The sequence below is a fragment of the Lissotriton helveticus genome, chromosome 2_2 (assembly GCF_964261635.1).
Source record: "Lissotriton helveticus chromosome 2_2, aLisHel1.1, whole genome shotgun sequence".
Lineage (NCBI taxonomy): Eukaryota > Metazoa > Chordata > Amphibia > Caudata > Salamandridae > Lissotriton > Lissotriton helveticus.
The window spans coordinates 179,935,648-179,961,457 of NC_136060.1; the positions used below are offsets into that span (position 1 = coordinate 179,935,648).

The 25,810-nt window shown below is 42.6% G+C and overlaps 1 protein-coding gene across 33 annotated transcripts in view; it reads left to right on the top strand.

Annotated features, from left to right (window-relative positions):
• RBM47 (RNA binding motif protein 47) overlaps positions 1-19,584 on the top strand; it is a 405,432-nt gene extending 385,848 nt beyond the window's left edge. For 14 of the 33 annotated variants that reach the window (XM_078678278.1, XM_078678287.1, XM_078678282.1 and 11 more), the window contains 3 exons: positions 4,131-4,337; positions 5,566-5,768; positions 14,975-19,584. In XM_078678278.1, the coding sequence (XP_078534404.1) occupies positions 4,131-4,337; positions 5,566-5,768; positions 14,975-15,205 (641 nt within the window). In that variant the 3' untranslated portion in view covers positions 15,206-19,584. The remainder of the gene's footprint in view (positions 1-4,130; positions 4,338-5,565; positions 5,769-14,974) is intronic. The other 19 variants (XM_078678300.1, XM_078678303.1, XM_078678304.1 and 16 more) reach the window with 2 other exon arrangements.
• The last annotated feature ends 6,226 nt before the right edge of the window (positions 19,585-25,810 follow it).

Consider the following 25,810-nt stretch of genomic DNA (forward strand, 5'->3'; position numbering starts at 1 on the left):
TACATGAGACGCATTTACGTAAAATTAATATAAATGGGAGTCATTTGCGTAGTCAGCGGCTGTTTGGCATGCCTAACCTGCATTGTGAGTCATTGTTGGCCACCCCTGTTTTAAAGCATCGGGGGTCGAAGGCTCACAGTGGTATTAAGACCTGTTCACTGATATTGGCTCATCTCATTTTACTGTCACTGTTTGGGCCAAGTGGACAGTGTATTGTGTAGACATTAAAAATGTTCCCACATTTGCTTCAATGGTCAACAAACATGCATTAACGAAAACATTATTTACCGATATATATTTAAGAAAATATAAATAACAAATATAAATGTTTGGTAGAAAATATGCGGTAAATATTGTAATATTTACTGCTTGGCAAACACGCAGATAGAATGAATGCTCAATGTTTTTGAATTTGACGCATTAAGTTGATTTTTCTTCAATGTCCTTGTTTCTTAACTTCTACCCTCTCACTTTGTCTGATGGCTGCACTGATGTTTTTGTGTGTTTTGCATAGATGTGCCCAATTTACCTACATCGTTGTTTGTCCTTGTGATGTATTGTAAATTGTACTTGGATGAAATCATGAAAACAATTATTTTTACGTGAATCAGCTTTGCATATAACACCTCTCATGCCTTTCCTGCACTTTAGTAATCCCGAGGTCATCTTGTTGTTTTGATTTTTTTGATCAGCATGTTTCAATGAAGAAGAAAGGGCAAATCTTACAACTGAACCCAGCTACAATATTGTTTGTCCCTAACTAATTTAAAATTACCACTATGCATGCCTTGTTTGAAATGCTACACATAAAAGAAGTTTTTGGTGAAAGTTGTTCCTCTTTGGATTGGGACTGTGTTTAAATATAATGCCTACGTGTTGGCACAATCCACCTTGGGCACCTGAGTTTTCAATTTCACTTAAGTTCATAATTCCTCTGAAAAAGCACAAAAAGGGAACTATCATGCTACAAAAGTTGTTCTTGTGTTCAGCAATGGGTTACAAAACGCCTCGACACCTCTGTCAATCAAAAATCGAATCAATAATAAAAATATTGTTACCAGTTGGAATCTAAAGGATAAATGCTTCTTTCTTGAGCTCAGTTGACAGTGGACTCCATCTTTTGCTCCCAAATTCGTGCTTGTTTGGCTGCGAGGTCCACATTTATAAAGAATGAGTTGTGGGTAATTGGCTACTCCTTTCACAATCAATTTTCATTGGTTTAAAATTGTAGGCAGTAGTCGTATGTTGGGGATCCGTGGTCGCAGAAGGACACCCAAAGAGTGTAAATAACACCCCAGTGAATTAACTTTATTTATTGGTATGGCTTCATCCATATTTAATTTAAAAGGCCATCCTAGTACTTTGTAGAAGACTATTGCACAAATTGTGATATTTATGCACACAATAAAATAACAGAGAGAGAAAATAAAACCGAGGAAAAGATATTGCAGAGTTTTATATAGCGCGAACTAGAACCGAACCGAATCAGTTATCAGAGCGCTTTACATAGCACCAGTTACGTTACATGAGGACACACTTTCATTTTCATTTTCATTCATTTCATTTCATTTTCATTTCACACCCTTATACAGATAAGCAAGCACTTGATCTCAGGTGAGAGGGCTTCCAAACTCAGTGGATCCTCCATCAGATGTAAAACATTCTCGGTCATAAATAAGAAATAAAGCTCAGTGTTGCTCAGCATAATGACGTGTATTGTTAGGGGTCGGCAGGGCCCCACGCTTGCAGAACGTTATTCGTCTGAGTGTACTGATTGAATGTCAGTGAATATCTCAGACGGCATCATGTGCTTGGAGGGATTAAAAGCATCCCTGCATTCAAACATAAATTCTCTGAAAATGTAGAATTTTCTATTGGAATAAGAAGGATCTTTACCACTATACTAGTTTAAATGTATTCACAGAAAGACATGGGCCACTTATAAATATTTAAGAACCAACAGGAGTTTGTGCAGGCCTTCCCCGGATTGTAGGTACTTAATTTGACCAACAATGTAATCTGGTTAATGGATTCTTGCAAAATAGACTTGGGCCTATCTATACACCAGCAATGTAATAAAATTTCTTATCATGCCGTTTTTCAACTATTTTGACTTGCATACCCAGCTGCCAAAAAGGTGTTGCATGGGAAAAGGGCCAACATTGACAATCCTGCTCTAGGGACTTCTCTTCTAGAAAGGGGAGGCTCATTCAAAAGCCGTTTCCCCATGTCCAATCGCATTTCAGGGACTTCTGAACATAACTCTGTAATGTATTGTTTTAAATGCTGGTCATAGCTAATATTCACTGCAGCCACGGAAAGAAAGTTAAATCCAAATGTTAGAGGTGCAGATCTTTCCATCACTTGGTAGAGCTGCTCATGAAAGCACGAGGGAAATGCAGGCAACTTAGACATACTCCGTTTTAGGGAACTGTGTTCTGGCTTGGGAACAGCCTGGTCTGGCAGTTCGGGTGAAATTGTTCCCATTGGAACAGGGTTAAGACTGATTTGCATATAGCTCAGTCCAAACTGAGATGCATGGTGAGCAAAATACCTTAGGACTGGGATGCAGCCTCAAATAATTACTAGTGGCTGAGATTAATTCAAGCATTCCATTCATCACTATTTTGTATATGTCCACGAATTCCCATCAACCCCTACAGGGGAGATAATTCCGCCTTTTCCAGCTGCAATTCGATTGTAGAAATTTTAATTTAATTTGACGCCTCTTGGAAAACATTAATGAACAAAAACATATGGCATGGCCAAGCTAGTTATCTTAAGTTCGATGTAGTTTGGCACAACCCTATGACATGAACCCAAAACTCCAGATAGAGCAGTCTCTGCCACCAAGATCTCAGTTTTATTAGGATTGAATAAGTTCCAGTTAGTTTTTTTTACCTGATTTATGCATGGTTAGTTACAACCAGATCGCTCTCTTATTTGAGGACGTCCTTGAGTGAAAAGGGTGTCGATGAGAGTGAGCTTCTACTGATATTCTGTACTAGTAATGTTACAATAGGCCTATTCTTGAGGTTGGAATGTGGAGAAGTTTGCCACACACATTAGAGGATCTCAATCCAGTGACTTGCACCAAAGCTAACCAGGTACCAAAGCTATTGCTCACAAGTCAGCTAAGATGTGGTAACCCTCTACAAAGTATACTGAGAAACAAAAGCTTGGTGACAGTTGGCTAGAAGAGCAACATCTAATCCTAGTTCCATCAGCTGGCTAACCAAGGCATTCATGCATCTGGTCTTAGATTCATGCAAATTGGACTAGACACACTAACAGAACGGTTACTTTCTTCTCTCAGTGCACGGAATACTAAGCACATGGAATAAAACGTAAGCTATTGGCGAGTTCTTGTTACATTCATTTTAACCTTAAAGTACTGTATGAAGTAAGCCTACCCATAGTAAAGTCGAAGAAGATAGGGAGGAATAAAGTTTTTGTAGCTTGATATGCCCCATGTAAATAATTTTTTAAAGGTGCCCATGTGGCTTCTTCGGAAGAACAAACCTGTAAACAGGCTGTCATGTAACACTCCAGCCCTTTCACCCTTTCAAACATGTTTTAAATCCAATTGATGTGTTTAAGTTTAATTGATCAGGAACTCTTTTCTTTTCACTTAAAAAAAATCTTCACTTCAAATACCATACCTTTAGAATTCTCACGTCCAAGCCTGTCAATAATGTTCCTTGCTTTTGTGAGGATGTATATTCTGTCCACCCGCCCCTTCTGTTGACCCATACATTTTGTTTTGGATAAATAAAGACAACCTAGGCGGGTTATTTGGAGCTTATCGTTATAAGGAAACTCCTTCCCAAGAACACGGCACTTAGTGACGAGGCTAGCTCCAAGCAGGCTGGTGCTTTGTTGTGCCAGGAAGGGATGCCATTTTACATGAATGGTTAATGTCCTATCTATGAAAAAATGGAGTTCCTGACAAATAAACATAACCACTGCGGTTGGAACAGCGAGTACTGTTTTGGAGTGGTTGCTGTTCTGCTTTAAATTGATGCAGGCCTAATGATGGCCACTGTCTTACAGAAATGTGTACAGTTTGAGCACTAGCCCAGTGGTTGTTGCTGCCGTTACTGATCATTTTGTTATATTGATATTATAAGCAGGCAGCCTCAGAGGCCGAGGGCGAGGTGCAGCTGGCAACAGAGCCCCAGGTCCCAGGGGCACCTACCTGGGGGGATATTCCGCAGGCCGCGGCATATATAGCAGATATCATGAAGGGAAGGGCAAAGTGCAAGAAAAAGGCTATGAACTTGTGCACAACATGGAAATGTCGGCTGTCAATCAAGTTTCACTTAAACCTGGTACAGGTCAGTCTTACCATATACTGTTCAAAGTTGACTGAAATTCTGTTGGAAAGCAGAACAGTTTATTGTAATTATGAATATCTTTTTTACACAAAGGCATAGTGTCTATTCCTTTTATTATTATAAAAGGCTCAATTTGAGCATTTACCATGCACCCAAAAGACCAGAAATACTAAGTGGAGAGGCCATCATTCTGAAATGATAAAGCAGGCTAGCAATATTTGGTTTCACTTGAAAGATGCACAAATATTCATTGCACATTAATATCACTTACACGAATGTGCACCTTTTTAAAAGAGGGGTGCCAGTTCTATAAGTTACTGAGTACAATAATTGGCTGGTAATGTTTTTTGAGATGCAACTAATATGCCAGCTATGTAAGAGACATTCCCTCTTACTGGTAGTCCTGGTATTATAGAGAAATGTTTTAGATGTAAAAGGAGAAGGCTGTCTCAATTTAGGATTTCGCCAACTGAGGCTGACCTTGCCAATTCAAAAACCCATTTAACTACTGAATTATTGAAAATGTATGTGGGCTTTTTTCGGGTTTGAAAGCTTCCAATGCCTCTGCAGGACCTCTTTGGCTTTTCAAGATTCCCAATCGTTTGTTTCAGTGTTGTGATTAAATCTCATACAAATTCATATGATCCAGCTCTTATGCTTCACGTCTGCTAGGACTAACCCAGTATGAAAATGTTCATGCGTGTAGTCTGGAAATTTTGTAAATGGGATGATGGAGAGACAGTGGTGACTGTGAGTTCAGAATGATGCCTTTAACACCAATTTATTGGAATGGAAGGTGTAGTGGTGTCTTAAAAATATCTAGGTGCACGTGCTTTCAGACATGTTAGTTGTGTCAGCAGTACATATCTGATAGTGATCTAAAATGTTGCTTTAGCGTCCATTTCATGTTTCCATGGTAAATTATGACACACAATATCTCTGAAATGGTGGGAGGTCTAATGCACAGTAGCACAAGCACTATGTGGGGAAAAAGATGAAGGGTGGGGTATTATAAGACTGTACCTGGCTCTGTATTGTAGCACCATAAGCTAAAGAATTGAGCAAGATATTGATTGCACTGGAACGTCCAGATTTTGAGAAATATTGATCATTTGAAGTGGAGCACTAGATTAGATGGGTATCAGCTCTTCAATTATGTATGAGAGCTTTGTTAGTAAAAAATGGTTAGTCTTTCATGTTGGTAACTCGTTAATGTGATCTTTCATAGTGGCAATCCCCACTCTTACGGGCCAGTACTCCGTATTTCCGGCAGCATCCGCAGCCAAGTTGATGGAAGAGGGCAAAATACATGCTATGGATCATATGATGAGCCCGATTGCAGTTCAGACCGATCCAACCAGTGCAGCGGTCGCAGCAGCTGCAGCCGCAGCAGCGGGTATCCCATCTGTTTCAACCCCTCCACCTTTTCAGGTAAGTTCCCTAAACCTTGTGCTTTTTATAACTTATCCACCATGCGTGGTGCATGCAAGTGAATGTGTGTGGTGTGAATTAGTGCATACTTAGTGGGCAGCATTTAAATGATAATATAAAGTAACCTCTGCACTTACTAATGTCTGAATCAAAAATGTTCTTGGTTTTAAGTCATAGTCACGAACATAAATGGCTATGATGATATCTGCCAGACTAGAGACACCAAGAAAGGATTCATTTGCTAAAAGACAGGTGTATAAGTAGATAGTGGGAAATGGACTCCAATTTGAAAAGGTGTGGAAAGGGTCAGAAAAGATCAGATGCAAAGGAAGCAACGGCAAAGAAATGAAGGCAATCTGCATGGGTTGGCATGGCCTTTCTTACCCACCATTCATGTTCTCATTATATTTGCCATGGCATTAGCAACTAACATTTGGAATTGAGCCCAACAATGCAACAACGCATTGCACGTATAGTAAATGCCAGTGAGAGGTTGGGCACAATTGCAGTGGGCAATTCATGGGTGTAGCAAAGAGGCAGATCAATGCATTGGTTCTATAAAAAATTGGTTATGTTACCAGGTCGATATTTTTTTGCAAGAAGGGTTTTGGGAAGCTGCCATGCGTTGCTCAACATTGTTTGAAGCCTATATAGCTCATTACAGGCAGCCAGACTCCTAAATCAGAAGTTTATGTTCTTTATGAGAAGTTAAACTGATCCTGCCATACGTGTGGTGTCTGGAAAGTTTTTAAAGGGAAATCGGAGACCTGCAAAAGTTGTGAAGTGTATTGATCAATATTTTGTTGAGCTGAGATTGTGGATTGCCATCAACTTATTGTTTTACCATCAGCTATCACCAGTAACCGTATGAGCTGCATCTTTAGAGCAGGAATGCATTTCAAACCTCAGGTGCTTCTTGCACATGCAAGTTAGATAGAGGAGACCCACTTCCATGCACTAGCAACATTTTTGTTCTCACTCGGTAATCATGGATACCATGGCAAAAACAACACTTTTCTTCACTGATGCTGTAGCCTACATAGGAGTATCCCGAAAACCACTATGGATAGTACACCTTAATACCGGGTCATCTGAAAATACACTTAACTTATTGACTCAAAAAGTGTCCGCAGTGAAGTGGCGGAGAAAATGATAACTTCAGACCCCTCTGCACAATTCAAACTTTGTGCAGTTATTTATTGGAAAATATCACGGTCCGACTGGCCTATAGGGCAGTCCGCCAGTGCCTTAAGGACTGGTCTGACAGGTCAGTGTGTGGACTTTTTTTGGCAATTTGTGGGCCAGTTTTATGGTCTGGTGGGCTGGATTTTACTGTTGATTTACCTGATTCTGAAACAAATATTTCCTGCAGACAGAACAATTTAATGCTGCCTTACTTACCTGGCAAAACACTTATGCAGCATCTTTACAAGCTCTAAACTGCTCCAATTTGCAAACACGGGCCACTTTTTTGTAGCTATCTAATTAATTAATGGGAACCAATTTCATTTTGGTGGCCAGACCTTTTTTTTCTGTCACAGACCAACCCTGGAAATGGTAATGAGCCTTCTACCTACTTTAATGAAATGATCTTCTGTGGCTTCTAACCATTAGCATAAGTTGCCGATTAGTTGGACAAACAGATGTGGTCTAGCAAATGCAGCGGTGTGCCCCGTCCATCAAACTGATGGTGCACCGCCTCATTTAGAGTCGGGCCCAATGGGTTCAGTAGACAGAATCATTCCTCTGACAGAGTAGGGGTCATTGGAGGAAATATTTACACCGACCACTCTATTTAGGGTGGCAGGTGAATAAGCTTTTTTGTTTCCTGTCCAGCATCGCAAGGAAAATCCTAGCTGTCGTGTTCTTCTTCAGGAAAACACACAGAGACCGTTAGGATGCTCAATCTACTTTATTTCTTTTCTTCGTTCTTGTGCCCATATGCACGTCTGTCCCTGTTCTCTCTTGTCTTCGCAATGCCCTCCCCACTCCCTGATCAGAAGTGGTGTCCGGTTCATGCCCCCTGCCACAATTCGGGTGCAGGGTCCTAGTGCCCTCTGACCCAGGTCACTACATCTCCCCCCTTGTGGAAAGAAATGATAGCAAGTTAGTGAGAGAAAGATGATCCCCATCGTTACACTTCCTCAATCAGTCTTTACATTTCCTTAATCAGTATTTTTGGCCTTTTGCTCACTCTTCTTGGACATGCTCCTTCTGCTTCCCTCTGTGATCCGTCCTCTTGTCTCTCACCATGGTCTGTCCTTCTTTCCTTGCCGTCCATAGCTTCCTCTTTTTCATGTGTTTTGTTGTCCGTTGTTGTGTCTCCTCCGTCTTCATCCATTGTCTTTAGTTCCTTGAAGTGAGAACTGTTTCTGGTGATACGGTAGGGTCCCGATGCAGCGGTTATCATTGGCCCCTTGATGCTTGTTATTGGACATCTGATTTTCTTGACTGCCGTTGGCACACCACTACTGCGTCCCCTGGCTTCAGGTGCGATTGAGTGGCATGTCTCCTGGCTTCCATGTAGAATTTCATCTTGTTTTTCACCTCCTGGTCTCTTGCTGCGATGCTGTCGTGATCTGGTGGCGCCTTTGCTTCTAGTTGGGGCAGTCTTGTCCTGCTTGTCCTTCCTAGCACTAGTTCTGTTGGACATCGTCCTGTGGAGCTGTGGGGTGTGTTTCAATAGTCTCTTCGTATTTGACAGAGTGCTTGCCTTATGGAGATCTGTGCTAGCTTTGCTCTTTGTAAAGCTTTCTTTATGTTCGCCATGAACCTCTCCACCATGCTGATTGCTTGTGACCACAGAGGCGTTATTTGCTGGTGGTGAATTCATAGATAGTTTATGAATTTGCGAATCTCCTCCCCATAGAAGAGAGGACCATTGTCTGTCTTCACTGTTTGTCGCAGGCTGCAAATATGTCGTCATGTACCGGCAACGTCGCGTCACTGATGTTGTCGCACTATAGGAAATCTGGAGTATTCATCAATGACCACCAGCAAGTAGTTTCCCGTGTCCAGTGGCCCATAGAAGTCTGCTTCCAACGTTGTCCACACTGCCCCTGGAAGCTCCGACATTTGTAGCTGTTCTTGCTTGGCTGGTCATCTTGTTATTTGGCATATGTGACAATTTATGATGGTATTCTCCACCAGTCCAACCAGGCCTGGGAACCATACTTTCTCCCGTAGCAATTTTTTTGTTGCTACCATGCCTCTGTGGGGCTCATGTGCTAAATTTACAGTCTACCGTCGCAGTGCATTTGGCATGACTATCCTTGTATCTCATAGTATGATTCCTTTTTCTGTCTCTGAGAGTTCCTCGTATATGTTTTTGAATGCCAGCATTTCTTCCCTGTTGACTCCTTCTCCCACAGCGCTGTTGCTGTTTGTGTCTCCATCTCTGCAGTCGTGTTGTCATTTTCACTGCTTGCAATGTGGCATCCTTCGCTGTCTCTTGTTCTAGCTCTGCGATTGTTATGGGTGCAGGAGTGTTTGCCTTAACACAAAATTGAGATATTCCTCTGCCATTGACGTGTTTTCTGGTGTCTGTGGTAAGGGATGTTGTGACATGTTGTCAGATGGGTTGTATTCTTTTCCCGGCTTATGCACGATCTTGAAACCCTAGTCCATCAGTCTTATTCCCCATCGTTCACTGCATGGCGGTATCTTTGCATTTGGATTTCCATATATTGTCACTAGGGCCTGAAGGTCTGTTACGATGGTAAATGGCTTCCCGTAGATGAACATTTGGTAGTGTTCACACGCCCATACCACTGCTAGGCTTTCCTTCTCTGACTGGGAGTATGCCCTTTCGATATCAGACAAACCTTTGCTTGCATATGCGACAATTTTCCGCGATGAGACTCTCCCAGGCATGTGTTGTACTAGGATTGTTCCTAACCCTACCGGGCTGGCGTCCACGGTCAGCTCAGCGCATAGCGATTGGTCAAAATAGGCAAGGTGTTCCACAGCCATTACTGCGTTTCTAATTGCCTCAAACGCCTTATTGCATTCCTGTGTTCAGAGAAACTTCTGACCCTGCTTTGTTAGATCCCTCAGGTGTGCTTATGGTGGCAGTCTTTTATTTAGCGAGCACAGTAGCTTGCTAGACCAAGAAATTACCTCACTTCCGCTACTTCTGTTGAAGGTTTTGCCTTTTCCAGTGTCTCCATTTTGCTGGGGTCCGGCCTCGTACCTTTTTTTGAGAAGATGTGACCAAAGAACACTAGTTTGTTTCTCCCCCAGTTCGCACTTGTTTTCATTAAGAGTCAGTCCTGCTTGTTCGAACTGTTTGCAGACTTCACGTAGGGCCTTGTTGTGTTCTTCATCTGAACGGCCGAACACCAGGATGTCATCACTGTAGTTCAAACTGTTCTTCACTTGCCTTATTTCTTGCCTTATGATCTCTTGAAATATCTCTGCTGCTGATGATATTCCAAAACTGAGAAGTTTGTAGCGAAATAGACCAGTGTGTGTGGAGAAGGTAGTGATGTACTGTGATTGCTGGTCAAGCTACAGCTGATGGTATCCTTTGCACAGGTCTAGTTTTGAAAATCTGCATGCGCCAGTAAGACAGCTGATCATGTCATTGAGATGAGGTCCGGGGTGCCTTTCTCTCTCAATTGCCGTGTTTGGTACTCTTATATCCACGCATATGCGAATCTTTGAGGTGTTCTTCTTTGGCACTGCTACTATTGGAGACACCCATTGAGTCGGTTCGTTGGCTGGTTCTATGATGTCCTTTGCCAGCAGGCTTTGTATTCCACCTGTGTTTGTAAATGTATGGGCACTGTTAAGTGATGTTGAGCCATAGTTTTTATCGCTTCATTGATATGCAGCGTTATTTATTTTTTCTTTTAGTTTGACCGGCCCTTTTAGTATGGCCGGATGCTCTCTCAGAATGTTCTGTCTTTCTGATTTGCAGGTCATTGATAGGAGCCTCATCACTTGTGCTGTAACGTTGCTTAGCAGGCAGGGTGTGGGAATGTCCCCTCGTAGTACGTTGATTTCCTCTTTGATTGACCTTTCTTTGTAAGTTAATGTCATTGTGAACTTCCCCATGTTCACTACTGGTTTTCTTGAACCCCAGGTGCAGACATCAACAGTGGACGGTGATAGTGGTGGTTTCACTCATCTTCTCATATTATGACATGCACATGATGTTGCATGTAGCTCCACTATCTAACACGAAAATTGTGCTGTGTCTTCCTACTTCAATGTTTACTGTCGCTGTTTTCTTTATCTGATGTTTTTCTACGAGATGACTGTGTTCTGGCGTGCGGGCTTCTGCTGGGTCATCTGACAGCAGATAAAGTTGTTCCGCATCCTCTGGCGTGGTTGCTCCATTTGATTCAGCTGAGGGGCTGCGATTCTCTGTTTCCATGTGCCTTGCATATCTGCTCGTCACTGTCCATGATCTTGCCTGTCTACCAAGCTCACTTCTAAATTGTCCGCTCATGCAGGCGCTTGCAAAATGTTTTTCTCTGTTGCATTTTCTGCATCTGTGGCCCATTGCCGGGCATGCTCTGGTATGTGGAAATTCAAGTCTGCATCGATAGCACGTTCTCTCTTGCTCCTTTCCTGGTGGTGGTGTATTTTCTAACTTTTTGACATTTCCAGTTACACAGTTTGCTTGTTCCACTCTTGTTGCCTTTCCCAGTTCCATCTGTCTCGCATGTGTTGTCGCTCTTGCTTCCGCCCGGGCCATGGTTAGTATTTTCTCAAGCGAGGAAGGTTCCTTTAGAATTCTTGTGCGGAATTCAACTGACTGAATGCCTTCAATGATGCTCAGTCGTATTGCTTGTTCATTGTCAAATTCGGAGTATGTTACTAGTTTACGCAGTCTAGTTGCAAAATCGGTGAGGGATTCCTCTGCTAGTTGACACGTGGTGTTGAACGTGTACCTCTCGAAATCTGCATTTCTTTGCGGGTCAAATTTGTCTGTCAGACACTATTAGTCCTTTGTATGCTGCTGTTTTTGATCCTGGGGAAAAGTAATCCACAGGTCCTCACCTCATCACCATCAAAGTTTAGGAACACGTCTATGTTCTGTTCATCTGTATATGCCGTGCAGGCACGCATGTATAGTTCGAATTGCCTTATCCATCTTTCCCACCGAATGCCTGTTTGTGGTTCCGACAAACTGAACGTTAGTGGTCTGTGAAGTTGCATTTGCGCTATTCTTTTCGCTTACGTTTTCCATCAATTTGTTGTTATACAGACCTTCTTAAGCTGTGTGTAGTTCTTTTTTTATTTTCCTTTCTGTATTAACCTTCCTTTCTTTCACCTTACAGTCTTGATATTCTTTTATTTTCTCCTTAATTTCCTTTCTTTCCCCTTCTGTTGTAGTTGTTTCCCTTTATATCTGCTTTTTTGACTTCTTTTGGGCCCTTTCCCTGAGTAGCCGGACTTCAAAATGGCCGCCTGGCCTTTCCGAGTTCCTTATTTGGCTCTCCCACCTGACCCCAAGAAGGCCGCCAAGGTTTCTGCTCTGCTTTCAATTGCCTGACCTTAAAGTGGCCACCGGGTCTTCCTCGGCATCCCATTGACCTTCCCACCTGACTACAAGATGGCCACCGAACTCTCGTGAGATTTCAGCTTGAAATCTACACACGGGAGGCTCGGGCTGTCTGTTCAGTCGGCGGTCGGCTGTGGTCACGGCCAGGTGCACCGCTGCTTTTCTGCTCACCTTCTTTCCTCTATGCGGCCGGGGTGGGCTCCGAAGTTGCTATAGTCCTCCGCACATGGACATGGGTGGGCTCCTGGCTCCGCTCTCCTCACGATCTGGGTGGGCACCCGACTTCGCGTTTTCTTTGGGGACACGACGGACCAGGGTAGGCTCCTAGTTTCGGTTCCTTGCGACCGGGGTGGACTCCCGCCGTCACGTATCCGCTCCGTGTGGTCGGCAGACCAGGGCGGGCTCTTGGCTTCGCTTGGAAGATGTCGCAGGGGGCACAAGCTTCTGGTGGTTCCTTCAACCCCACCTGCTCTTAGCCAGTTGTCGTGTTCTTCAGGAAAACACGCAGAGACTGGTAGGATGCTCATTATACTTTATTTCTTTTCTTCGATCTCACATGCACGTCTGTCCCTATGCCCTCTTGTTGTCGCAATGCACTCCCCACTCCCTGACAAGTGGTGTCTGGTTCATGCCCCTCTCCCACAATTCGGGTGCAGGGTCCTAGTGCCCTTTGACCCAGGCCACTACACTAGAAGTAGGGGATAAGAAAAGAAATGACCCCTACACCCAAGGAGGAAGCTCAGTATACAGAGTTGTTCGTAGGGTTGTCGGGATGGCAGAGGATATAATCATCCTTTGTCTGCCAAACTCTAAATGGGGCACTTAGGCTTCTCAGAGTTTCCAGGTCAGAAACGATGTTTGCTTCAGAACTCTCATTCTGCATGTAGACCCCAATATGACAGTGCCGGAAGAATTCCTTGTGTGTCTGTTTGTTGTTAATCCACTCCTATCAACTTTTGTTTCCTAGAACCAACATTCCATAGAATGGATACATTTTTGTCTGCATCTTGTGATTCTTTAAATGTCTTCGTTTGAGGCAGGATAATTTGTTGTCCGCGTTGTTTCAACTCTCTGGTACAGTGGCATTCTATAAACAACTGAAGAGGGGTTAAAGATAACGAATGTAACTTTAGCGGCCTACCCGTTTAGGATCTGGACTGCGGCAGTGATTTTTTTATCAGAGTTTTATTCGTTTGTAAATCAAATGGGGGCATTTAAGAATGTTGTGCCTTGCATGGGAAATATTATCTGGTTTGTATTGTTCATCATGGGCTACTTAAATTCGGACTTCTCTGTAGGTAGAGTAAAATTGCCTTGCAGTAATGCAAAAACAAAGTAACCAACTGTGGGGCAGGATTTGATCCTGGAATATAATGCCAGTTGGAAGCCCAAATAAGCAGGTTTAGAATAGTGTCCCAAATAATCACCCTTTCTTTTTCAGAAAATCACGTTTTGTAGACATTGAGTTTTAGTCTTGGCAAATCCTGCCTATGGTCATTTGTTTATCGAGCCTCTGAAGTTGGGTCTATGCAAGTCTATTGGTAAGCACCCAGACATTAGAAGCTAATTATAGTGGTTGAATATATGAGCTAAAGCATTGTCCCTTCTGACTGTACAGTCAAGGGCCATGCTGGAGTTATGAAAACAGGTGCAAATGATGAAAATCCTATGGACATGTCAGACTAATTTGTATCTGGATTAAAGTGCAAAGGTTGAAATCTTCCTGAGTGGTTTGGGAACAGCCTGGAAATGTAATGAGTGTACACATTATCCCCAAAATAGACAGGGAATATTTGGGTACAGGAAAAGGAATTGTTCTGCCACTCAATTTAAGACCTAATCCAGCGAGACCTTTATTCCTTCAAAGTCCATTTTCTATGCCTTTTAGGGACCACTTTTTGAGCAGAACTTGATTACCCTTCTTATGGGAGATGGAAAATTCTAATAAAGAGACATGCACACAATCCCTCCCTGAGCATAAACCTTCAGTATCTCCCCAGGTCTTTTTAAGTTTGGACACTGTCTTGCTTTATTTGCTGCCCCTGAAATGGCTCATTGTATTAATTACTGGTCACTATTTGCGACCAGTATTTTTGAGATCAGTACGCAATTTAGCCAACTGACCTCTGTTTTGATAGGTTGGGTCATTAAATTCCGATTCAGAGTGGTCACTTCCTGACCTACCTCATGAATATTAATGAGGTAGGCTTCAAATTACAACTTAGGGCCAAATGTATGACCAATTTTAGCATGCGCAAACGGGTTAGCATCCAAAAGGGGGGCGAACTGGCATATATTGATAAATCTCTCACAGGTACAATCGCGGAAATAGAGAGATATTCCGGACTAAGTTTAATCATCCCATTACACTATTATTAACAATCGCATTCTCCCACGGAATCTCACTATTTAATCCCTACTTAAAGGTATTGAGGACAAAAATCCAGTAGACTTCCCTTTTCCTGAAACCGCTACAGAGGCGGCCAGGGACCCTCAGCCTTGCAGTCACACTTATCTGTGGGGACATCTCAACGAGGACATTGGATAGAAGAAATGTACAGTTGTGTTTGGGAGTGTGGATTTGTATTTCCAGAAAATGTACAAAATGCATCAACAATGGTTATATGATTTTGGCCCATTCTGCTTCTGTACCTCAACTGACTAACTGTAAAATAATTTTCTCTCCTACTAGGGACGCCCACTTACACCAGTGTACACAATGGCTCCCAATATCCAGAGGATTCCTGCTGCTGGTTTTTATGGTGCAAGTTACCTTCCATTTGCATCTCCCACCACCATTGCCGCCCTTCACAAGAACGCAGCGGCTGCAGCGGCCTACGGAGGGTACGCCAGCTATATACCTCAAGCATTCCCCGCAGCCACCTTCCAGGTGCCCATACATGACATCTACCAGACGTACTAGGACTGCTCAAGAACAGTTAGGAAAACACTGAAGGAACACTTTATTATTTATGAAGATAAAAACCTACAAAAATGTTTGGACTTGGTAAAGTTTGATGCTAAGCCTGAAAGTGAAGAATATTATCGTGTATGACCCATTTTTATTCTCCGGTGCCTGCATTAATGCATTTCTTATTGAGGTGTGTGTACTTGGTCTTATATTGTATTTTTCATCTATACCGATTTATATTCAGTGGTTTGGTGCCATAGTGTTTTTTTAAAGCAATATATTTCAACATATTTGTGGTATGAAGGCTATTTTGTAGTAACTTCTGCACTCCAGAGATTTATATTTTGTGGTGCCTTCATAATATATAAACTATATATTAAAAATCGCATTTGAGCAGCTAGGCGAACTCAAAACATATATTTTAAAGAATATAGTCGGTATTTAAAAATAACGCCTTTAAGTAAAGTAAACTTTTTTAGAAGGTACCTTATTTATGAAGTTATACTGGAAAATAGGATTAAATTTGGTAAGAAAACTCCAAAAGCTAACTGAAATAAATGAATTGTATTTGGGCCTGGTCCTTGTAAGTGGAATTTTTGCCAAACTCCATTCCTGCGCCTAAATGCTGATTTATTCACTTATCTGGAGGATAAGGGCGAACAGGTTATCCTCTTCTTCTGAGCTGTACTTTGAACTAGGAGTGCTGGTGCAAGCCGGATGTGCAATATTCCATTGTGAAGAAAGGTGGTCATTCCTCTCTTTGTCTATAATCTGCGTGACCAGCCTTTCCAGCGCCTTTGCCACATTTGCAAGGGAGAAGCATTTTCCCATGACTTAATGGAAGGCTTGAATGGTGCAGATCTGTAGACTTATTCCCATACCTTTAACTGACAATGCAGCCATGTTCATTACATGCAGGACTGATTAGAATGTGCCTACCTACTCAGTCTTGAAGAGCAAGATTGCTCAGACAATTACAAACGGTAATGCTTTATGGCACATTCTGATGGATGTGTTAATGTCTGCATGCAATATTTCATTGCACTCGATGCAAAACAATCTTCCAGTGCATTGTCAATTTTAAAACTATGCTCGCCAACGGCCTTCGCAGTTCTAGCCAATCACCAATCTTTGCACAAAGCCCCTTAAGTGCCTTTCGTAAATCCACTCTGGTGTATGGGAAACCCATCTACAGAGGTGAACGTGGCCAGGGCATGCACACACTGGTTGCGTTTGAGGAACCATGTGCGATTGAGTATGCTCCTCAATGTGACCCTGTCAATTCCCCTATTTCTTCCTCTTCATCATGTATTTTGAATGCAATGGAGGCAACAGGCGGCAGTCTCATCACACTGTGCTAAATGCTTTGACCAGCCTGTAGCTGCCCTCTGGTTGCCTACTTCTATTTTTACCTGCAACTCAGTGGTTGCCCTGGCTAGCAACCTTTGATCTAACCACTCCGTCATCAAACAGAGAGGAATACAGCTCCGGGCCTCGGTGTGGTTGTGGACTGCAGCTCCAGATTATGAGCCATCAAACATTTTTAAGATGTCATTTTCTTGTTGCCTCTAGCACGTAGAACTGAACAATGTATTTTTTTTTAATTAAGAGAAAGATCATGTCATTCTGATAATTTTTTTAATAGTAGACCAATATTGTCTCATCCGGTCTAGTCCTACTTGCCCCACTATGATAACACACACTACGGGTAAGGCCTTCTTCATGTTAATTAGGGTGTGTGTGTGTTGTGAAACTTGTTGCCTTGTCTTCTGTAACCATGATCACTCACTAACAGTTCTGTGCCTTAGATACCTCACTCAGGTATGTCCTTTAAACTAGGTAAATGTTTGTTCACTCCGTCCCGCTGCACTTGTTATAACTGAGCCTCATTTCCATGTGATTGACTGGTTTGCTGTGTTTAAAAAGAAAAACAAGATGGCTGCTTCCCAAGCTTCGGACCGTGATATTGTGTGACATTTTCATCTAGACGAAGCCGCATCTGAGACCCGTTTTCAAGCTGTCTGCTTAGGGATGACAGTATCGCCAAGGGTGGTGAAGATGGGAAGAAGAGAAGTCCCCTTTGTAGCAATAAACCACTCACCATCGGACAAGCCTGGGGATGTTCCGCATATAGCAGCTTGTACAACATGGTTCTCTTTTATGAAGTGTGACCTCGTAGGCTTGTCACAGAAGATACAAATAAAGCTCACATATGCAAACCTAGCCGTGCCTTACTGTGGGAAGGCAAATAACCAAACACAAGGACCGAGCCATATACCCAGACCAGAACCCAGGTCACATCATAAAACAAAAGAACACTGCTCCCGTGGGTGTGATAGATCTGTGGTTTAGCATGACCCACAGGACTTTTGTCCTTTTTTTTTTTTTTTTTTTTTTTTTTACTGTGGGGAGGTGGCCTTGTCAGTCTGTCATTGTCTTGGCAAGCATCCATAGACTGTCACTGTTGCATAGGCTCGTGAGGAAACATATTAATTAATTATGGATGGTGCCTTGATGGTGTTCATCTTCCAGTGTAGTGCTTAGTTTTCATTTAAATGCTCATTAATTTTATTCTTTTGAAGTGTAAGTTGTAGTGACAAAGAATGCATGTCTTCAGACAACAACCTTGCAAGCTCTTGTCAGCAGGAAGCAACTGCATTATTAACTCTTTCGTCTCTCATCATGTTTCTTCAAAGATTTCGGAGGGCTTAGGGGTATGTGGGTAACTTTAAACATGTGCTCAAACATGTTAAGTTTGTATATATTATCTTATTATATGCATTTTTAAAGTCTTAAGTTGCTGCATTTTATGGTATGTGGTTTGCCATCAAATAGAACCATTTTATTTCAATGTTATTCAGTTTGTCACATTAGAAAGTGTATATTTTATTGCAGTGTTTTGTAGCCTGTTTAAAGGCTTTTTGTGTTTATTGCATGTGATGTAAAACACAGTTACTCTTTGAAAGAATGTGGCGCCTCTTACCCAGTATTTGAATAGTTGCACTTGTGCCTTGATCACACCATGATAGGTTGGTGAAGATTATGCGGAATTGGGACTCGCCACACATTTTTTTGGGCCACATTTCATGATGGTGGCTTGAGTGCCCCAAAAAACCTGTTGCTTATCTACAATGTAGAACGTACGATGCTGCATTTAAAATGTATTGGCGTATTCTCCCGGTACATTTCGATGACTCCTAGCTGTCAGAGGCCATATCTCAAATCTCCATGCAGTGCCATAGTTTGATATGCCAATTCTCTGTTGGTGAATAATGGAGGCCCTACTTTTCTTGTATGTCGGCAATGTGTACCGGTCTTTATAAAATAAATGGGTTTTTTTCCTTTCAATAAGTCACACATTTTAGTCATTTGGTTAATGTTAATTTTGGGGCCATCACAAAACTGTGCTATTTATTTTTGATGTGGGTAGAACACTCTGGTCCATGTGTATCTCTTTCTGTGGACTCAGTCGCACTACAAACCCTGGTCCTCTTGGGAGACCGGTAACACAACTTAGAACCCCAGAATATCCCAGCTGTTATCTTTTACGATTCCAAACTGCTTCAGTGTACCCGTACAGTGCATGTACATGCCAAAGATGTGCTTATTTATGTACATGGGCTCAAAATGGCAGTGGTTTGTCACCATTGGTGGTGGTCATGGTGTATGATAGGAAACATTTAAAGGTCTGCTGGGTGGACCTGGAAGACAGCTGTCAGGCGGTCCCACGAGTTGTCTCGTTGAACATATGTGCACAATTTGTTTTTTTGTGTACTTGAAGACTTGGATAAATTAACTTGTACCTGTTAGAATTAACCACCAGCCAGAGCAGAGAGCCCTGACTGACAAAACTCCCAATTTCACATTGTAGCTGCACAATGCATTCTTTGAGGGTTTCCAGGTTGTTGTTTTTTTGTTATTTTCATCATCGTGTCATTATTTTTTTAAACACGAAATTATGGCATAATGCAAATCTGACTGTGTTTTACATATGTTAATATTTTATGTTTAAAACAAAATATCCTTACAGTGCAGAAGCCAAGCTGACCATGAAAGACAGCATGTTGGTTGGCAGCTTGTGAGGTGTTTGTAAGACAAACTCATGTGGTTTCTAATAGTTATTTCAAAACCATTTCATGTACACTACTGAGGTAAGTTTCTTGACCAGAAATGTGAGCTTTTTTTTTAGAATGTTTAAAGAACAAAATATGCAAAGTAATAAAAAAAATGTTGCGTGCTTTACATTCTGAAGTGCTTTTTTGTGTTGCCTTTTATTATTTCTATTTTACTATGGTCTTTATATGGTAGAAAGTTTCTACATTTATTTAGAACTTTCTCAGTTTATATTATATTACTAGGATTAAGTAAATAAAGCAGTCTTTAAAATGTTATACCTTGTCTTGTTTTAATGGAAGAATGTAGGAACGTGTGTGTTTTTAGAACCAGAAATGCGTATTTAAATTCACTGTCTTCCTGCTCTTTTGAAATTCTGGATTTATTAGAATTCCATTATTTATGTTTTGGTGTAGTGCCGCACAGACATCACAGACTCGGTGTATTGGTGTGAATATGGAGCTCGACCTCTTGGCTGGAAATATCTTGATCCATCCCCATGAAGGAATGATCACCAACAACATTAGCAGGGCGGATGCATCTTTCGATATGGACAGCAACACTCTAGAAGAAGCAATAAGTTAAAACTGGAGACCGAGGATGTCCTACAGTTTGCTGCCTATAGTTATTTGCAATATCAAGCAACTGCTTTAGGGTCATTCAAGGGTGTGATGTAATAGTGTTTGCAGACCCTCATTTTGTGAATATGTGGAGGTTGGAAGATGGCGGATAGGCTTCAATCCATCCTTCCTGGTTCCTGCTGCCAATTTTGGCATTCCTTGCATGGATAGATTTCTCTGGAGAGTGGACGCCTTGGTTTAGGACAGTGGCCGGCTCCTGCCAGGGTGGAGAGCAGATGTTGAGGATCTTGTTGTGGTCCATTAGGTTGTTTATTCAGATCCAAAGCCCACAGCGTGATCTGGTGGTGTGTGGACAATCCGTGGCTGGAGTGCACTGGCATTGTTAATCGCGCAGTCTTCCACTGGCCTCAGTCCATGTGTTCTTACAGGGCACCACCCCATGCCTCACTTCAGGTCAATGGCAATCGATGTGCTGCTGCTCCTAGCGCAAATAGATCTGGATTCCAGTGGGCAAATGGGACTGGGTCTTGTGTTAGAGTTTGTATGAGTGCTGCATTTGCAATGATTACCCTTCTTCCTTTATATAGCAGAGAAGTCTAGGCAAGCTGTTAGTGGGGTGTTTTGCGCAGTTGCCCAGCAGTCTCATCAGTAGAGTATGGCCAGCGGGGCTATGATCCATTCCCTTCAGTTCAAGGTTGATCCAACCTCCAAACAAAAATGTGCTGTGTGCCCAGTTTTTTTTAGTTTTGTTGAAAAGGCTTGTGTTTTTTTAATGAAACTGCAATTTTAGTGAAACTGGAGGAATAGCAGTTGTGTATGGGATGACATCGGCTTAATTATATGCCGCTCTTGCTTGACCCCCTAATCTTTTCTTGTGACTGGGTGCCGGTGGTGCTTGGCCGTAATGGTGGGGTTACTTCCATAGTTTAAAGAATAGACCAATGAGTAAATGTAGGTAAGTGGCAAAGAACGAACCAATGGGTTTGAGTGTTCAGGGGAGATGTAGCTAAAGTAAAAGCACTCTTCACTCACAAAGACTAAGTCAGGTGTTTGGGAGGTGATCAAGTCCTACTTTAAGACTTACCGGGAAAACAACATCAGTAATAATGAGTGGAAAATCTTTCAAAATGTGAGTGAAGTTTAACTTGCCTAATTGGACTCTTGTCCCATGCTGTCCATGTGCTTCAGGGAAAGCTTGTGCTGTTTGTCTCTCAAGAAGTCACTACACACCACCATCGTCTCCCTAGAGGTCCTCTGTTGGAGTAGCATGCCCCAGAATCTCACTTGGCTTATTCCATCCCATCCTCTTCTTGCAGTACAACCATAACCCCTCCTGTGATCTCCTTATAAAGGCTTGTTCTTGCCACCATTTTCTTCCTTCGAAAACAGATCCTCCAAACTAGCAACTCTTATTTATTTATTTTATTTAAGTGATTTATAAAGCCCATGGCTGCTTGAAGGCTTCCCACCGCTGCCGAGAGGAGCATACATATTGTGAGGTCCCATGGGAACAGCCAGGTTTTGAATTATTTTCTGAAACAATGTTCATTCTTGATTAATCTTAGTTCTGGGTCCTTTGCATTCCAAAGTTTAGGGACAAGGTGTGAAAAGGCTCTTCCACCCCATCTTGCTTTCCTTATCTTTGGGATGTTCATCAGGAAGCTAGCTCCTAACCTAAGGCACCTGTTGGGAGTATACAGGGACATCAAGGATTTTAACATTGTCGGGCCTCTCTCGTGCAGGGCCTTGTGGGCCACACAGAGGGCCTTAATCCTAGATTGGATTGGTAGCCAATGAAGCTTCTTCAGGAAAGATCTAACTGATTCATATCTGGGAATCTTGAGAAGCATTCTGGCTGCTGCGTTCTGCATCACCTGCAGCCTGTTCGTGACATATTTGGGAGAGCCTAGGTACTGAGAGTTGCCATAATCCAGTCGCAAGACCACAAGAGCCTGTACCTCCATCTTTCTCGATTTTTCGGGGATTAGGCTCCAGATTTTTGGGATCATTCGTAGGATGCCGAAGCAGATAGCCAAAGTTTTTTTTGCCTGAATTTCCATGGATGGGTTTTGGTCTAACCACATACCCAGATTTTTTATGGAAGGTTTAGGAATGGGGCAGATCACCAATTTCCCAGCCAGTTGATCTCCGCCAGTGAGCCCGGGCCATTGCCTTGGAACATAAGCTCTGTTTTTTCCCTGTTAAGTTTAAGGCTATAGTTGGACATCCATGTTCCTATTTTTTTCAGGCATGGAACTAGTTGCAGATGGATAGAATTGGGAGTTTCTACCACAGAGACCATCAGCTGAGTGTCGTCAACGTAAGATACAATAGATAGGCCGAATTTCTGTAACAAGTGCGCTAGAGGGCTTAGGTAAATGTTAGAAAGGGTCAGGCTCAGTGACAAGCCCTAAGGTACTCCGCATGGGGCTGTGAAAATATCGGCAAGGATTCCTGCCTCCATGCACTGGAAAGGTCTGTCGCTCAGGAACGAGGCCACCCATTGCTTAGCAATGTCTCTTATCCCAATCTCTGAGCCTGTGAATGAGAATCTCATGGTCTACAATATCGAAGGCCGAACAGAATTTTGGCGGCTCTGCCTCGATCGAGTATCGAGTATGGATTTTAGTTTCTCTGTGATCACGAGTAGGGAAGACTCCGGACTGTGTTCCGGGTGGAACCCCATCTGCGACTGGTGCAGGTGGTCATTGTCCTCCAGGAATTGCTGATGTGTTTCTCCGCAATCTTTCCCAGAATGGGTATCAATGAGATGGGCTGATAGTTTCTCACTATTGCATGTTTCCATTCCTTGGGCACTAGGCCATATCCAAGAGACAGGGAGATAAGGTCGGCCAGGTTGACCCGTATGAGATCTTCTCTCTGGAGAAGGATGTGAGGGGGGCGCGGGATCTATTGGAGACCCTGATGCTCAGCATGGGGAAGGTGAGCAGGGGGGGAGGGGGGGAGGCTTAGGCGGTTCTGCGCAGGGGATGGAATCTGGCTTGTCTGCCGAATCCTTCAACCCATTGGGGATCTCGCCAGCGTGTGAGTGTAGTGAGTTGTAGATATTTTCAACTTTGCTCTTAAAGAAGGTTGCTAATTTGTTACGTCTCTGCTTTGATGGTTAGGGATATGTGCACCAGATTTAATTGTGGTCAGAGTTTTCACTATATTGAACAATTCTTTAGGAGAGTTGGAGGACCGCTCAATTCTTTCCTCAATGTGTGCCTCCCTCTTTCAAAAGCGTGAAGCACAGGTCCATATGCCATGTTATCACTGTATGAAATGTGTCTTAAAGGAAACTTCTGTCTATTCCTCCTCTCTGCACTTCCATCCCTCCTTTACCGCCTCTCGTCCCTGCACTCTCCTCTCTTGACCTCACTCCTCTCTTTACTCCCCTCCTCTTCATTTTACGTCCACACACATACACCATCAAACAATGGCATCAAATATTAATTCACCAAACTTTCATGAAGCTTGCACTGCTGCTACTCTTCTTTGTGAGGCAGTCTGAACTGTATTTTTTCTGTGTGGATGGAAGCTTGCAGTGGTAATACATGTGCTGTATCTGCTTTATACGTGTGTGTGTGTGTGTTTGCATGTATAACGCACTGTGAGGTCTGAATGAGCAGGTCCTCACAGTGTTGGTAAACCCGCACAAATCCAAACACCATTTAATTAAAGGCCAGCGCACTGCGGGGACCAGTCCCTCTAGTGTGTTTAGGTACTTTAAAGCGAACACATCAAAAATTAATAGTAACATTATATTTGCTTCAGTCTGCTGAATCACCTACCACAGTATCAAGGCGCACATGTAGTTAGAATTGTAAATACACACTCCATCATATGCTCCCGCAAAGGAGGAGGGGTGTCTGTGTGTAAGATCATATACTTTGCTCTTACCTGCCACCTAGTTGTGGGTTTGTTTATTCTGTGAAGACTTTGACTCGTAGGATGAATGCCTGAAATCAAAGCAGAGTAATTTCCCCTGAAACACATGAGGGCACACACTCCACCATCGGGTTTGGAGGTCTGTTATAGCTTTACTCTGGATGAAAAATCTTGGCACCAAAAATCGGAAAACTGCACCGAGCAGCTACGGAGCCTTTTTGGACAGCGGATTCTAGATATTGCCTTGTTCAATTCCAACATTAAGCAGACTGGTTGCATCAATATATGACCCCCTTAATCGGTAATCTGGATTTACTAAAGAACAACAAATGAAAATGTTAGCATTTACAAATTGTTAGTGCAAAGATGCATTGTTCAGTATCGAAGGCATATGTGCTGGTCATAATACACACGAAAGGAAGAACAGAATAAGTCACTGCAATGTGTGTCTTACTTTAGGAGGAAACCAGTCCTGCAAACTTTTAATTTCCACAGTACACAGAGAAGCCTGCATTGCCTGTACCCAAGACCTCAACACAGAAATCAATCTATGTTAAAATAACCAGGGGCTGACTTCAAAACAGTCGAACTTGAAAGAAGTTCCAGCTCCAAGAAAAGGGTAGGCCTTGAAAAACAGAATATACCTGTAGGAGGCTAGACACAAATAGTGTGATTGACTTTAGGAGGCTATTCAGTCTTTGTGTGAGACCTTGAATCTGTAAAGTTTCTCTCTGAAATTGGGCATAGAAAAATCCCTCCACTAGCCGTGGCCCACATAGGTAAGAATCGTGGGGACCAGAAGGGAATTCGACGGACGATGACAAGGGAAAACAAACTATTTATTTTTCCCTCATCATCGTCTGTCGAAATATCACCCAGCCCCACCACTCTTACTTACAGGGACCGCAGCTGCCATTCAAAGAGTATGTGTGCCATCAGACAAATTAAGTGGAAAAGGGTACTACAAGTCAAATCACAGAGGATGCAAATTTGTTAAGTCAAACAATATATTGACCAAGACACAGGCCATATTGTAGCCCAAATTCCCACCTGTGAATTTAATACAGCAAATGATGGCAAAGCTAACCTTTAAAGAAGCCATATCAGAGGACCATAGATAATTTCCTGTCCCAAAAGAGAGTACACAGTCTGATTCCAAGACTTTACATCCCAACAACAATCCCCAAGGGTGCAGCTTTCATTTCTGAATGATATACTGCTCCATGTTGGGTCTAGGTATCAGTTGAATGTTTTTTGACTACAACTGTAGTTGCAAACAATTAAAATATTTAATTGGAAATTACAACCAGGAAGGGTCGCTGTTAGACCCAGCACTTTCTGGCTGGGGCGCACCAAAGATAGGATGACTATGATACACTTGTCAGATTACCTGTTCTCACCCTTCTGTAGCTTGGCACAGAGCAGTCAGGCTTATCTTCAGGGTCAAAGTGTAAAGTAGTAGCACAGCATGACCCTCACAACACACTGATTACACTACAAACAGACTCCACACCTTATTACACACACATTGAAATCAAAATCATATAAACATCTCATATATGCTTTACAGATGTATGCAATTGTCAAACTTTCCCATTAGCAGCACAAGGGCATGACATATATGTACCAGTCATAGGTTTTCACTTGCCCCGTTATCCCCTCAGCCTTGTAGCAACATAAACCCATGTGCGTACTTCCCTTAGGTTTTCACGATCCAAGCGATCCCTCCCACATCAAAAATGACAGAAACCTATATGTAAGCTGTTCAGATGTATTCCACTTTCACGCTATCACATTAGCATAAACCATGAGATTCCCAGTATCACATACCCGTACAGTTGTAATGGCCAAGGAATCAGAGTTTGAAAACGCTGCCTGACCCAGGCCTTCAGCCACTCAAACTACACTAGCCAACGATGCATGTTGCACCCGCTGGCGAAACTTTGATGACATTTTCGGGACCACCTAAAGCAGAAGGAAACTGTTATTTAAGGCACCCAGTGGCATGAGTGCAGGATTACTATCCCCCCAA